The sequence below is a fragment of the Sebastes umbrosus genome, chromosome 4 (assembly GCF_015220745.1).
Source record: "Sebastes umbrosus isolate fSebUmb1 chromosome 4, fSebUmb1.pri, whole genome shotgun sequence".
Lineage (NCBI taxonomy): Eukaryota > Metazoa > Chordata > Actinopteri > Perciformes > Sebastidae > Sebastes > Sebastes umbrosus.
This window is the reverse complement of record NC_051272.1, coordinates 8879178-8892781: the sequence shown is the minus strand read 5'-3', so window position 1 is coordinate 8892781 and position 13604 is coordinate 8879178. Positions and strand designations below refer to the sequence as shown.

The following is a 13604-nucleotide window of genomic DNA, read 5'->3' as shown; positions in this document are numbered from 1 at the left end:
AGATCATCATGTGTTTGTAGCGCCGCTGTCCTGTGAGAACCACGTATCGCTAAAAAGTCAACCTTTCATTGGTGTCAAACAAAACAGCTTAAAGCTTTGTGACGATGCATTTTCCAGCTGATCTAAGAGTTTTTTTAAAGAGTTTATTTAGCTTAAGAAAGATTTTCTCAACACATGAAGGAACATTTCATCCTTCACAAACATTCAACATCAACACATCTGGAGATACGTGCTTGACACTGGACAGGAAGGGGATGAAGGATTATAATCTGAAAAGATACTCAAGTACAAGTACCTAAAATTTGTACTTAACAACAGGACTTAAGTCAATGTACTTAGTTACATTCCACCACTTACCTGTAACAGAGTATTTTTACAGTATGGTATTACATTGGTGGACTCAGGATGGGGGCCCCCCTTGGTAACCCAATGTATGAAAAAAACGCAGCAAAAGTCCCCTCTACGGTGTCCTTCCAGTGGAGAAAACGTGATAAAGTGCCATATTATACATTAGCCTGTACTGTGAGCACATATCGGTACTTTTGAAACACGAGATAAACCAGCACAGAAAAAAATAAATTGACAGTTTCTACATAGGAGTCAAAGGAGAGCAAATAAGAAACCACTTACTGTATGTCATGAACGCACAACACATGAATTAGCTCCCTCTACTCAGCCACATACCAACCACCGAGCCTCTGCTTCCCCTGGTGCTTACTAGGATATTACCTCAGTCAGCCAGCAGGGAGCGTATTTTGACTGTCATTACATACTCATAGAAAGGTGGGAATTAAGTGATACAATTATTATAAACCTAATAAACAGTAGGAACTTTCATACAAACATTACCATAGTCCTATTACAGTCCAGGCCTTTCTAACAGTAATACTCCCTCATGGCAGACGTTTTTTTTTCCACTTTTATTTGTAACCAAACCACACATGCACACGGCGCCCGCCGTCAGAGTCGTGTCCAGCTACTGGCTCTGAATCAGCAGCTGGTTACTGTTGTCAGAGACCGACTGCAAATAACCAACACAACATTTAGCCGACGCAAAATTGACGAAACGCAACAGATAAACATCGGCCACTGCCATCGGCGAATGTCATCATATTTGGCCAGTCAACAAGACGAATATCGGACAATACCGATGTTCAGATGATAAATCGGTGCATCCCTAATTATTTTAACCCTCGCACAACCAACTCTTAGGTCATAACTATTCTCTACCATTCGTCCCATGTGACTTGAACGTTAACATGCTCTTTGCTGCAGAGTTCAGCGGCTCCAAGCTTCTCAACCGACTTCATTACGTCTCCAATTATCCCCAAAAAATCTGTGTTCTGAAACAATTGGTTAAAAAATCTATGTGTGATTAACAGGCAGCTCCACCATCACACTCATATACACAGATTATTCTCGATGAAAGTGAAATCAAAAAGATGTAAAAACAATCCTGTGGAAACTTGTTGACTTTGTTAAACTTTCCACTGTGCAATAGCAATATTCAATATTCTGTGCAATATCAACAATATCTTACTGACTTTATCTTTATTGTTTGCTTGCTTATTTATTAGATCTTGTTTTATTTTTTTACTGATGCTTCTTGTTGTCTGCACTTTACCCCTTTATATTATTTAATTAATAAAGGATTATCTCATTTTATCTATGCAGTCTGCAGAGGTGGACAATGTGAAATGAAAATAACACAACAGACAAACTTTTCTTCTTCTCTGGTGTTTAAAACCACTGCAGCTGAATATTTTATGATCAGATTTTGTCGATGTTCTAAATATCTGTCAATTTTGTACCATTATGAATAAATCCTTAATTTACCCCTGAAGACATACCAGAGATCCCTTAATTTGTCCTTTAATTTGAAATTATAAAAACTAAAAGCCTTAAAACACCTTATTAAAATATAATTAAGGAATGTGGAAATGCTTCTTATTCATTAATAAATTGTTTATGATGATTTTAATAGTCTTGAAGGCAGGTAATGCAGTCATTAGAATCAATTAGACTACATTAGATAATATCAATCAGTGCTGTAAAATCAGTGTGTTGTAAGTAGCAATGTGAGAGATCAGAGGGAAATAAAGGAAATAAAACATAATGATCAGAATCTGGGAAAACAATGTGTACACCCTAAATCACCAATAATATACATTCATTACATTAAATGATAGAGAATATTTCTGTAGAAAATCAAATGGTTGTTCTACTCAGTGTGATTGACAGGAGAGATGATCAGAGGGGGAGAGTTTTTACCTCCATAGTTAAGACTGGGACCAAAGAATGGGTAGAGTTTCTCAGTGAAGGAGCAGCCAGTAAAGGAGTAGATAAGAGCTGCAGCATCAACATCATAAAAGGAGACCAGACCCTCCTCATAATCCACAAACACCCCCACCTTCTCAGGCTGAGACTTCAGAGAGAGACAGACTGAAGGGTGAGTACAAGCTTCATACTCATTTTCATTCCTCAAATATATTGTCCAGTAACCATTCTGAGGAGTCAGCGAGATTTGTCCCTTCCTGTTGATCGACTCTCTGGCCACTCCTAAATACCACTCAGTCTTCCCTTTAACCTGAACCTCGTAGTAAAACCTTCCTGAAGAGAAACTCTGCTTTGCTAAGACACAAGCACAATGATCAAATCTCTCTGGGTTGTCTGGGAGATTCTTCTTTACATCACTATCATGTACTTGTTTTCCATCATCAGACAGGATGAAGTAGGGGTTTGTTGTATCAGGATCAAGTGTCACATCCACTGCAGACTGCTGGACCCTCTTCAGCTCGGCTTCAAACAGCTTCTTCATCTGTTTACTGAGCGTCTCCTCCAGCTGATTCACAGCTCTCCTCACAGTCCCCTCATATGAAGGTGGACGGACGCTGACTTCTGTCCAGTCCTTGGTGGGTGGAGCAGTGTTCAGGGACGTGAAGCTTTGGATGAGGTGGAGGTGGTCTTCAGAGCGTAAGAGCTGCTCCACCTCAGTGCTTCTCTTCTTCAGCTCAGAGATTTCCTGTTCCAGCTCTTTGATGAAGCCTTCAGCCTGTTTCTCTGTCTTTCTCTGCTTCTCTTTGATCGTGTCGATGAGCTCGGCCTGGCTTCTCTCAACAGACTCCTTCAGAGCGGTGAAGACCTGAACACCATCTGCTATCTCTCTGTCTGCATCTTCCCTACTGAGCTCCACTGAGTGTTTCATCTCCTGAATCTTCAGTTGTCTCTTCTGGATCATCTGCTGAATTTCAGCCTCTGTCTTCCCCAGCTCGGCCTTCTTTCCTTGATATTCTTCTTTCAGAGGAACAACATCATGTGTCTTGTGGTCTAAAACAGTGCAGAGCATGCAGACACACATCTGGTCGGTCTTACAGAACAGCTCCAGCAGTTTATCGTGCTTCGTACACATCCTGCCTTCCAGGTTCTCCACAGGGTTGATCAGCTGATGTCTTTTCAGGCCTGACCTTGTCAGATGAGGCTCCAGGTGAGTCTCACAGTAGGAGTCCAGACACACCAGGCAGGACTTCAGGGCCTTCAGTTTGGTTCCAGTGCAGGCGTCACAGGGAACTTCTCCTGGTTTGGCAGCTTGTTGCTCTGAGCTGCTGCTGCTGGCTTTCTGTTGAGCTGACTGTCTGAACTGAGCAGCCATCTCAGAGATGAAAGTATTGACCCGCAGCTCAGGTTTAGACTTGAAAACCTCTTGACAGTTGGGACACTGGCATAGGACATTAATATCCCAGTGTTGAGTGATGCAGGTTTTACAGAAGTTGTGTCCACATGGTATGGCGACTGGATCAGTGAACACATCCAGACAGATGGAGCACAGAAACTGATCTTCAGTCAGCAGACAGCTGGCAGCAGACATATCTACACTCTGAGGACAAAAAAACAAAACTGTAATTACATTTCTTTTGATTATTTGTTTAATAAAATCAAACACACACAGTAACTTGGCTGGTATTTTGCTTTTTACCTGCCCTCAACACATTTATTACAATTTACTGTGATATATTTATCCATTAATTTACTTTATTATTTGTTTTATTGAAGCGTCTGAGGGAGCAGAGCAAAATAAAAATCACCTTCTCTGTCCAAAGAGCGTTAGAGTCAGAGAGTCAGCTTGGACAAAGAGGAGGAAGAGGAGGATCAGAGAGAGAGGATGAAGATACAGAGAGCAGAGAATCAGACACATTCGATGTGCAGAAGAAAAGATGGAAGCTACTGCTCTGGACTGCAGGACATTATATATATAATATCATTTCTCTCCACAACCCCCACGGCCACCGATGGACCTCAGTGAAACATTTGCCACTGTATTCTGTCTAACCTTAACTAGCCGGAGTTCAGTCACTGTGGTTTACCTCTGTTTAGTATTTCTGGCAACATTTCCAGCTTGTTTTGATCTATTCTTTAAACAGATATAAAGCAGTCAGATTCTGGTTTGAACTATATTTAGTTAGTGCATTTAGTCTCTGTAGGTCAGTGTACTCACCAGTGTTTGGCAGAGATTCTGCTGTGTTGTTGATAAAAAGCTGCTGGATTCAGTTGAATGTTTATTTAGAGAGAAACAGAGTGACTCGTCTCGACTGCAGCTCTGCTGTCGCTCAGACAAACTTTCACTTTCATACCAGGAAATGTAACGCTGCAGCTCTCCTCTTTCAGTGTTGCTCCACCTCTCAGTGGCCCGTCGCCAACAGGGAGTGGTGGAGGAAGTATTTAGATCTGATCCGTTTTTTTCTACACTACAAGTAAAAGTCCTGCATTCAAAGATCTTACTTAGAGCCAAATATGCATGAAGTACTGATAGTAAAAGTATTGATTGAGCAGTAAAATGTTCCCTGTCAGTGTTTTACTATTATATCTGATGTTTCTGGATTAATATTACTGCTGCATTAATGTGTATGTTGCATCTTAACTCATTTATATCCTGTTGGCTAGTTTAATCAACAGCAATGCATCATGGTCTATAAGATCATCATGTGTTTGTAGCGCCGCTGTCCTGTGAGAACCACGTATCTCTAAAAAGTCAACCTTTCATGGTGTCAAACAAAACAGCTCTGCTTTAAGCTTCGTGACGATGCATTTTCCAGCTGATCTAAGAGTTTTTTTAGCTTTAGAAAGATTTTCTCAACACATAAAGGAACACTTCATCCTTCACAAACATTCAACATCAACACATCTGGATATACGTGCTTGTCACTGGACAGGAAGGGGATGAAGGATTATAATCTGAAAAGATACTCAAGTACAAGTACCTCAGATTTGTACTTAACAACAGGATTTAAGTAAATGTACTTAGTTACATTCCACCACTTACCTGTAACAGAGTATTTTTACAGTATGGTATTACATTTGTGGACTCAGGATGTGGGCCCTTCTTGGTAACCCAATGTCTGAAAAAAAAGCAGCAAAAGTCCCCTCTACGGTGTCCTTCCAGATGAAAAAATGTGATAAAGTGCCATATTATACATTAGCCTGTACTGTAAGCATAGATCGGTACTTTTGAAACACGAGATAAACCAGAACAGAAAAGAATAAATTGACAGTTTCTACATAGGAGTCAAAGGAGAGCAAATAAGAAACCACTTACTGTATGTCATGAACGCACAACAACACATGAATTAGCTCCCTCTACTCAGCCACATACCAACCACCGAGCCTCTGCTTCCCCTGGTGCTTACTAGGATATTACTTCAGTCAGCCAGCAGGGAGCGTATTTTGACTGTCGCTACATACTCATAGAAAGGTGGGAATTAAGTGATACAGTTATTATAAACCTAATAAACAGTAGGAACTTTAATACAAACAAGTTCTGAACTTTGCATTACCATAGTTCTATTACAGTCCAGGCCTTTCTAACAGTAATACTCCCTCTTGGCAGACATTTTTTTTTCCACTTTTATTTTTAACCAAACCACACGTGCACACGGCGCCCGCCATCAGAGTCGTGCCCAGCTACTGGCTCTGAATCAGCAGCTGGTTACTGTTGTCAGAGACCGACCGCAAATAACCAACACAACATTAAGCCGGCGCAAAATTGATGAAACGCAACAGATAAACATCGGCCACTGCCATCGGCGAGTGTCATCGTATTTGGGCAGTCAGCAAGATGAATATCGGACAATACCGATATCCAGACGATAACTCGGTGCATCCCTAATTATTTTAACCCTCGCACAACCAACTCTTAGGTCATAACTATTCTGTACCATCCGTCACATGTGACTTGAACGTTAACATGCTCTTTGCTGCAGAGTTCAGCGGCTCCAAGCTTCTCAACCGACTTCATTACGTCTCCAATTATCTGAAAAAAAAATCTGTGTTCTGAGACAATTGGTTGAAAATTCTACAGTATGTGTGATTAACAGGCAGCTCCACCATCACACTCATATACACAGATTATTCTTGATGAAAGTGAAATCAGAAAGATGTAAAGAATCCTGTGGAAACTTGTTGACTTTGTTAAACTTTCCACTGTGCAATAGCAGAATTCAATATTCTGTGCAATATCAACGATATCTTACTGACTTTATCTTTATTGTTTGCTTGCTTTTTTATTAGATCTTGTTTTGTTTTTTGCTGATGCTTCTTGTTGTTTGCACTGTATCCCTTTGCTGCTATGATCCTGGAAATTATTAATTAATTAATAAAGGATTAGCTAATTTTATCTATGCAGTCTGCAGAGGTGGACAATATGAAATGAAAATAACACAACAGACACAACTTTTCTTGTCTCTGGTGTTTAAAACCACTGCAGCTTTATTTTATGATCAGATTTCGTTGATGTTCCAAATATTTGTCAATTTTGTACCAATATGAATCAAGAATTGATCCTTAATTTACCCCTGAAAACATACCAGAGAACACTTAATTTGTCCTTTAATTTGATATTATAAAAACTAAAACCCTTTAAACATCTTATTAAAATATAATTAAGGTACATGGAAATGCTTCTTATTCATTAATAAATTGTTAATGATGATTTTAATAGTCTTAAAGGCAGGTAATGCAGTCTTTAGAATCAATTAGACTACATTAGATAATATCAATCAGTGCTGTAAAATAAGTGTGTTGTAAGTAGCAATGTGAGAGATCAGAGGGAAATAAAACATAATGATCAGAATGTGGAAAAACAATGTATACACCCTAAATCACCAATAATATACATTCATTAAATTAAATGATGGAGAATATTTCTGTATAAAATCAAATGGTTGTTCTACTCAGTGTGATTGACAGGAGAGATGATCAGAGGGGCAGAGTTTTTACCTCCATAGTGAGGACCGGGACAAAAGTATGGGTAGAGTTTCTCAGTGAAGCAGCAGCCAGTAAAGGAGTAGATAAGAGCTGCAGCATCAACATCATAAAAGGAGACCAGACCCTCCTCGTAATCCACAAACACCCCCACCTTCTCAGGCTGAGACTTCAGAGAGAGACAGACATCAGGACCAGCACAAGCGCAATACTTATTTTCATTCCTTAAAACTATCGTCCAGTAACCATCCTCAGGAGACAGTTCGCTTATTCCCTTCCTGTTGATCGACTCTCTGGCCACTCCTAAATCCCAGGTAGTCTTCCCTTTAACCTGAACCTCGTAGTAAAACCTTCCTGAAGAGAAACTCTGCTTTGCTAAGAGAGAAGCAGCAGTATTAAATCTCTCTGGATTATCTGGGAGATTCTTCTTTACATCACCATCATGTACTTGTTTTCCATCATCAGACAGGATGAGGTTGGGATTTGCTGTATCAGGATCAAGTGTCACATCCACTGCAGACTGCTGGACCCTCTTCAGCTCGGCTTCAAACAGCTTCTTCATCTGTTTATTGAGCGTCTCCTCCAGCTGATTCACAGCTCTCCTCACAGTCCCCTCATATGAAGGTGGACAGACGCTGACTTCTGTCCAGTTCTTGGTGGGTGGAGCAGCGTTCAGGGACGTGAAGCTTTGGAGGAGGTCGAGGTGGTCTTCAGAAAGTAAGAGCTGCTCCACCTCAGTGCTTCTCTTCTTCAGCTCAGAGATTTCCTGTTCCAGCTCTTTGATGAAGCCTTCAGCCTGTTTCTCTGTCTTTCTCTGCTTCTCTTTGATCGTGTCGATGAGCTCGGCCTGGCTCCTCTCAACAGACTCCTTCAGAGCGGTGAAGACCTGAACACCATCTGCTATCTCTCTGTCTGCATCTACCTTACTGAGCCCCACTGAGTGTTTCATCTCCTGAATCTTCAGTCGTCTCTTCTGGATCATCTGCTGAATTTCAGCCTCTGTCTTCCCCAGCTCGGCCTTCTTTCCTTCATATTCTTCTTTCAGAGGAACAACATCATGTGTCTTGTGGTCTAAAACAGTGCAGAGCATGCAGACACACATCTGGTCGGTCTTACAGAACAGCTCCAGCAGTTTATCGTGCTTCGTACACATCCTGGCTTCCAGGTTCTCCACAGGTTCGATCAGCTGATGTCTTTTCAGACCTGACGTTGTCAGATGAGGCTCCAAGTGAGTCTCACAGTAGGAGACTAGACACACCAGGCAGGACTTCAGGGCCTTCAGTTTGGTTCCAGTGCAGACGTCACAGGGAACTTCTCCTGGTTTGGCAGCTTGTTGCTCTGAGCTGCTGCTGCTGCTGGCTTTCTGTTGAGCCGACTGTCTGAACTGAGCAGCCATCTCAGAGATGAAAGTATTGACCCGCAGCTCAGGTTTAGTGTTGAAAACCTCTTTACAGTTGGGACACTGGCATAGGACATTAACATCCCAGTGTTGAGTGATGCAGGTTTTACAGAAGTTGTGTCCACATGGTGTGCTGACTGGATCAGTGAACACATCCAGACAGATGGAGCACAGAAACTGATGTTCAGTCAGCAGACAGCTGGCAGCAGACATATCTACACTCTGAGGACAAAAAACAAAACTGTAATTACATATCTTTTGATTATTTGTTTAATAAAATCAAACACACACAATATGTTGAGCTGGTAGTTTTCTTTTTACCTGCCCTCAACACATTTATTACAATTTACTGTGATACATTTATCCAGTAATTTACTTTATTAATTGTTTTATTGAAGCGTCTGAGGGAGCAGAGCAGAATAAAAATCCCCTTCTCTGTCTAAAGAGCGTTAGAGTCAGAGAGTCAGCTTGGACAGAGAGGAGGAAGAGGAGGATCAGAGAGAGAGGATGAAGATACAGAGAGCAGAGAATCAGACACATTCAATGTGCAGAAGAAAAGATGGAAGCTACTGCTCTGGACTGCAGGACATTATATATATAATATCATTTCTCTCCACAACCCCCACGGCCACCGATGGACCTCAGTGAAACATTTGCCCTGAGGGGAACTTCCTGTCTGAGTAGAGCTGAGGTTTGGAGTTCAGACAGGAAACAGGTCTGTGAATTAGCTCAAACTAATGCTAGCTGTGACTGTATTCTGTCTAACCTTAATTAGCCGGAGTTCAGTCACTGTGGTTTACCTCTGTTTAGTATTTCTGGCCACATTTACAGGTTGTTTTGATTTATTCTTTAAACAGATGTAAAACAGTCAGATTCTGGTTTGAACTATATTTAGTTAGTGCATTTAGTCTCTGTAGGTCAGTGTACTCACCAGTGTTTGGCAGAGATTCTGCTGTGTTGTTGATAAAAAGCTGCTGGATTCAGTTGAATGTTTCTTTAGAGAGAAACAGAGTGACTCGTCTCGACTGCAGCTCTGCTGTCAATCAGACAAACTTTCACTTTCATGCCAGGAAATGTGACGCAGAAGCTCTCCTCTTTCAGTGTTGCTCCACCTCTCAGTGGCCCGTCGCCAACAGGGAGTGGTGGAGGAAGTATTCAGACCCTTTACTGAAGTAAAAGTACTAATACCACACTGTGAAAATACTCCACTAAAGTCATGCATTCAAAATCCTTACTGAAGTGAAAACATTTAAATATTATCAACAAAATGTACTTGTAGTATCAAAGTAAAAGCTGAAAACAGGCTGTTTTTCTGACTTTTTAGAGATACGTGGTTCTCACAGGACAGCGACGCTACAAACAGATGATGATCTCATAGACCATGATGCATTGCTGTAGATTAAACTAGTGCACAGTATATAAAGGAGTTAAAATGCAACATGCACATTAATGCAGCAGTAATATTAATCCAGAAACATCAGATATGATTGTAACACACTGACAGGGAACATTTTACTGCGCAATCAATTTAGCTTAAAGAAGAATTTTCTCACCACATAAAGGAACACTTCATTCAACATCAACACATCTGGAGATACGTGGTTGTCACTGTACAGGAAGGGGATTAAGGATTATAATCTGAAAAGATGCTCAAGTAAAGTACAAGTGTTTCAAATTTGTACTTAACTACAGTAGGCTACTTGAGTAAATGTACTTAGTTACATTCCACCACTTACCTGTAACAGAGTATTTTAACAGTATGGTATTACATTGGTGAACTCAGGATGGGGGCCCCCCTTGGTAACGCCATGTTTGAAAAAAACGCAGCAAAATTACCCTGTAGGGTGTCCTTCCAGTGGAGAAAATGTGATTAAGTGTCCTCTAAGGTGTCCTTCCTGTGGAGAAAACATGGTGAGTTGCCCTTTAGGGGTGTCCTTCCAGTGGAGAAAATGTGATTAAGTGTCCTCTAAGGTGTCCTTCCAGTGGAGAAAATGTGATGCAGTGCCATATAGGCTGCCCTACATGCTATTTTCTATGCGCCAGTGCCCTTTTTATTTTTTTCTCCCCTGCCCCTAAGACATCCTGAGTCCACCACTGTGGTATTAGTGCTTTTGCTTAGTAAAGGATCTGAAAAGAGTACTTCCTCCACCTCTGGATTGTGATCAGGTCTTAGTTCTCTGGACTGCTGCTGACTTCGCTCAGGTTTTACTTACTTTTAGCACTAAAGTGTTTTATAAATTACTTTTAGAACAAAAGCTTTGGGATGTTTTGTGAATACGTTCCCTGTAGTACATGAATGTATACTGGGACCTTTGACCTTCATTCTGACCTGTCTGGTCTCCTGTTCATGCTGTGGTGAGTTTACGTTACTAGGTCAGTCGGTGCTGTGCTGAGACAGCTGTGCTGCCACTTCGCCCATCGTCCATTTTAGATGACATCACCTGAGTGGACGCAGCTGGAGAGGCTGTCTTCATGCATCACGGAGAGGGTGGAGCAAAGGGCTCATCATCTGTTTTCTATATATAACCCTGACCTACACCCTCCTCCTCATCCTCCTCCTCCTCCTCGCCATCGAGCCGCCTCGTTCCCTCGCAGCGTCCTGAGCGTCCGAGGCAGCAGCATCCATCACGGGCCGGAGAGGAGCTTCCTGTCGGATTCATCCATCTCTGCTCTCCACCTCTCGGGGGAGGAGAGGACGACTGCTGGCTGTGTGACCTGAAACTGAGAGGTCACAGGGTCAAACTTCAAAATAAAAGTCTTTAACACATGAAAACACAGTGGTGAACTTTGAATTTCTGTCGCAGTGATGATTTTATTTTATCTTTATTCATTTATTCATTACATTAAACTTGTTAAATTATTTAGTGAACTTTTACTTGTAGAGGCGTATTTTCACTGTGTAGTGTTGATACTTTTACGTACAGGATCACGTCTTCCTGATCAGCTTCAGCGTCCATCAGAGATTCAACGGATTCATTAGGACATTGACAGACAGACTGAATGTCAAGAGTTTTATTTTTTCTCATCGAAGACAGAAAATTACATTTCTAGCAATGCAGAGACACAGAGTCTAAATTAAAGGGGTTAAAGAGGTTAAATTAATCTCATTCAGAGAAAATCTTAATAATCTGCTGCTGATGCCAAAATAATAATCAACAGCAGATTTAAAATAAAAAATATCCAGCTGCTTTTGTGCTGCATTCAATGTTTCTCTGCCTCCTGGACTTGAAAGTACGCTGGCTTAAATCACAACAAATATGTATTAAATGTAACATGAGTGAAAACTCAGATGCAGCCTGAGTGCACTTTGTAATATCACTACAGCGAGGTTTTCAACAGGTGTGCAGGTAAATCAGGAATTTAAAATCAATATGATTTTATTGAATTGTTCAGTTCCGATTCAGCTGAAAGTTTAAACAGTTTGAGTTGAGATTAACGACAGCTTGAAATCTTATTGGTTCAAATTAAACTCATCATATCAAAGAAAAATGACTGAAATCTGAAACAGAAAACAGCTTCTCAGAGAAACTCCACACAGAGAGAGAGCAGTGAGTGCAGCAGCAGCGCCCCCTGCTGTCTCTGAATAACACAACACATCCGGGAAAACCTGGAACTATCTTTCCAATCATGGAAAAATCCTGGAGAAATGTCCAAATAACCTGAAATGTCTTTGAGATTGTCTTGTGTGGTCCGTGCATCTGAGAGGTTTCTCGTGATCATCACAAAAACGTCACATCAATTATTTTGTTTCCATCAAAAAAAATAAATGGATAGAAAATGTAATTGTTTTTTTTAAAGAAAATAATCAATTATTATTGAGCACCATTAAAACCAACAAATGTTAACCAAGGTGTTAAAGTTCTAGTCGGTGCTCAGGTGGCCGATCACACCGACACTTTTTCTTTTATGTATGCTTTTATTTTGCAGGTATCTATTTCCTGCGTTTTGGTTGTCAGCGGTGATTAGCATGTTGTTATGGATGAATAAATATAACACTTGAATGCGCTTTACAAAGAAGATAAAGAGGTAAATACCTAAATTAAAGCACATTTTATTATATATTATTAATTCAGGGGACTCAAACACAGTTATGAATCCTCATATAAGCTTCAGCTGAGTGTGAATTTATCCTTAAAAAGTGATTATCAGTGGTGGAGAGAAACTATGTACATTTACTTCTGTAGTTCTAGTATAATTTTGAGGTACTTTACTTGAGGATTTCAAATTTCTGCTACTTTATATTTCTACGCCACGACATTTCAGAGGCAAATAAAGTACTTTTTAATTCACTACATTTGCCTGACAGCTTCACACTAAACGATTATGTGGTAAACTTATCAAATAGAATCCATTGTTAAAGATTAAACCAGTTGTTCTCAACATTTTTGGCTTGTGACCTCTGACCCCTTTATCCATTTCAGATGAGTTGTTAGCAATTCCACCAAAGAGACTTTTCCCCTCTAAAGGCCCAGACACACCAACCCGACATCAAAGAACTAGTAGCGTCAAAGGCCGACCGTTGAGTCGCCTCAAATCACCTTTTTCTTGGCCAAAAAGTTTCACTCGAACACACCACAAAGACGACAGCCGACAGCCAGTTAGCGCGTACATTCTGCGCCTGCGTGAGAGGAAATTACTCTCCACACCAGCAGGTGGCGGTAGTCTGTATTCATCATTCAAAAAGGGAAACCAGAAGACCGAGGAAGGTGGATATACAAGCCGTTGTTATGATACGTACATGAAACAAAGCGGCGTTTGCCGACCATTTTAACACCACTCTCACTCGCCACTTAGCTTCGTTTCAGATGTTGCTGTGAAAATATCTGTGTATTGGAATGATCAGATGAGATGAAGATAAAAAATGAGAAGAGCCTTCTGTGTTTTTCCTCTTGACTTTACTCGTCTTACTGTCCTCGCTTCCGTTTCTCTTCACGTGCACTGATTCGTTTAA

At 40.8% G+C, this 13604-nt stretch overlaps 2 protein-coding genes across 2 annotated transcripts; both read right to left on the bottom strand.

The window, feature by feature from the left end:
- Positions 1–1729: 1729 nt before the first annotated feature.
- LOC119486988 (E3 ubiquitin-protein ligase TRIM21-like) lies at positions 1730–4626 on the bottom strand. The gene is given in 3 exon segments (XM_037767581.1): positions 1730–3874; positions 4493–4594; positions 4597–4626. Coding segments are annotated over 3 exon segments (1785 nt in total). The 3' UTR covers positions 1730–2221.
- A 2389-nt stretch (positions 4627–7015) lies between these two features.
- Positions 7016–9685, bottom strand: LOC119486991 (E3 ubiquitin-protein ligase TRIM21-like). The gene is made up of 2 exons (XM_037767585.1): positions 9585–9685; positions 7016–8875 (listed from the first exon to the last, which is right to left on the bottom strand). The coding sequence occupies exon 2, from the start codon at positions 8864–8866 to the stop codon at positions 7220–7222; it is 1647 nt and encodes a 548-aa protein (XP_037623513.1). The 5' UTR covers positions 8867–8875; positions 9585–9685; the 3' UTR covers positions 7016–7219.
- Between the last annotated feature and the right edge of the window lie 3919 nt (positions 9686–13604).

Coding starts and splice junctions, on each gene's coding strand:
- LOC119486991 (XM_037767585.1), bottom strand. CDS start 8,866: ATGTCTGCTGCCAGCTGTCTGCTGACTGAACATCAGTTTCTGTGCTCC.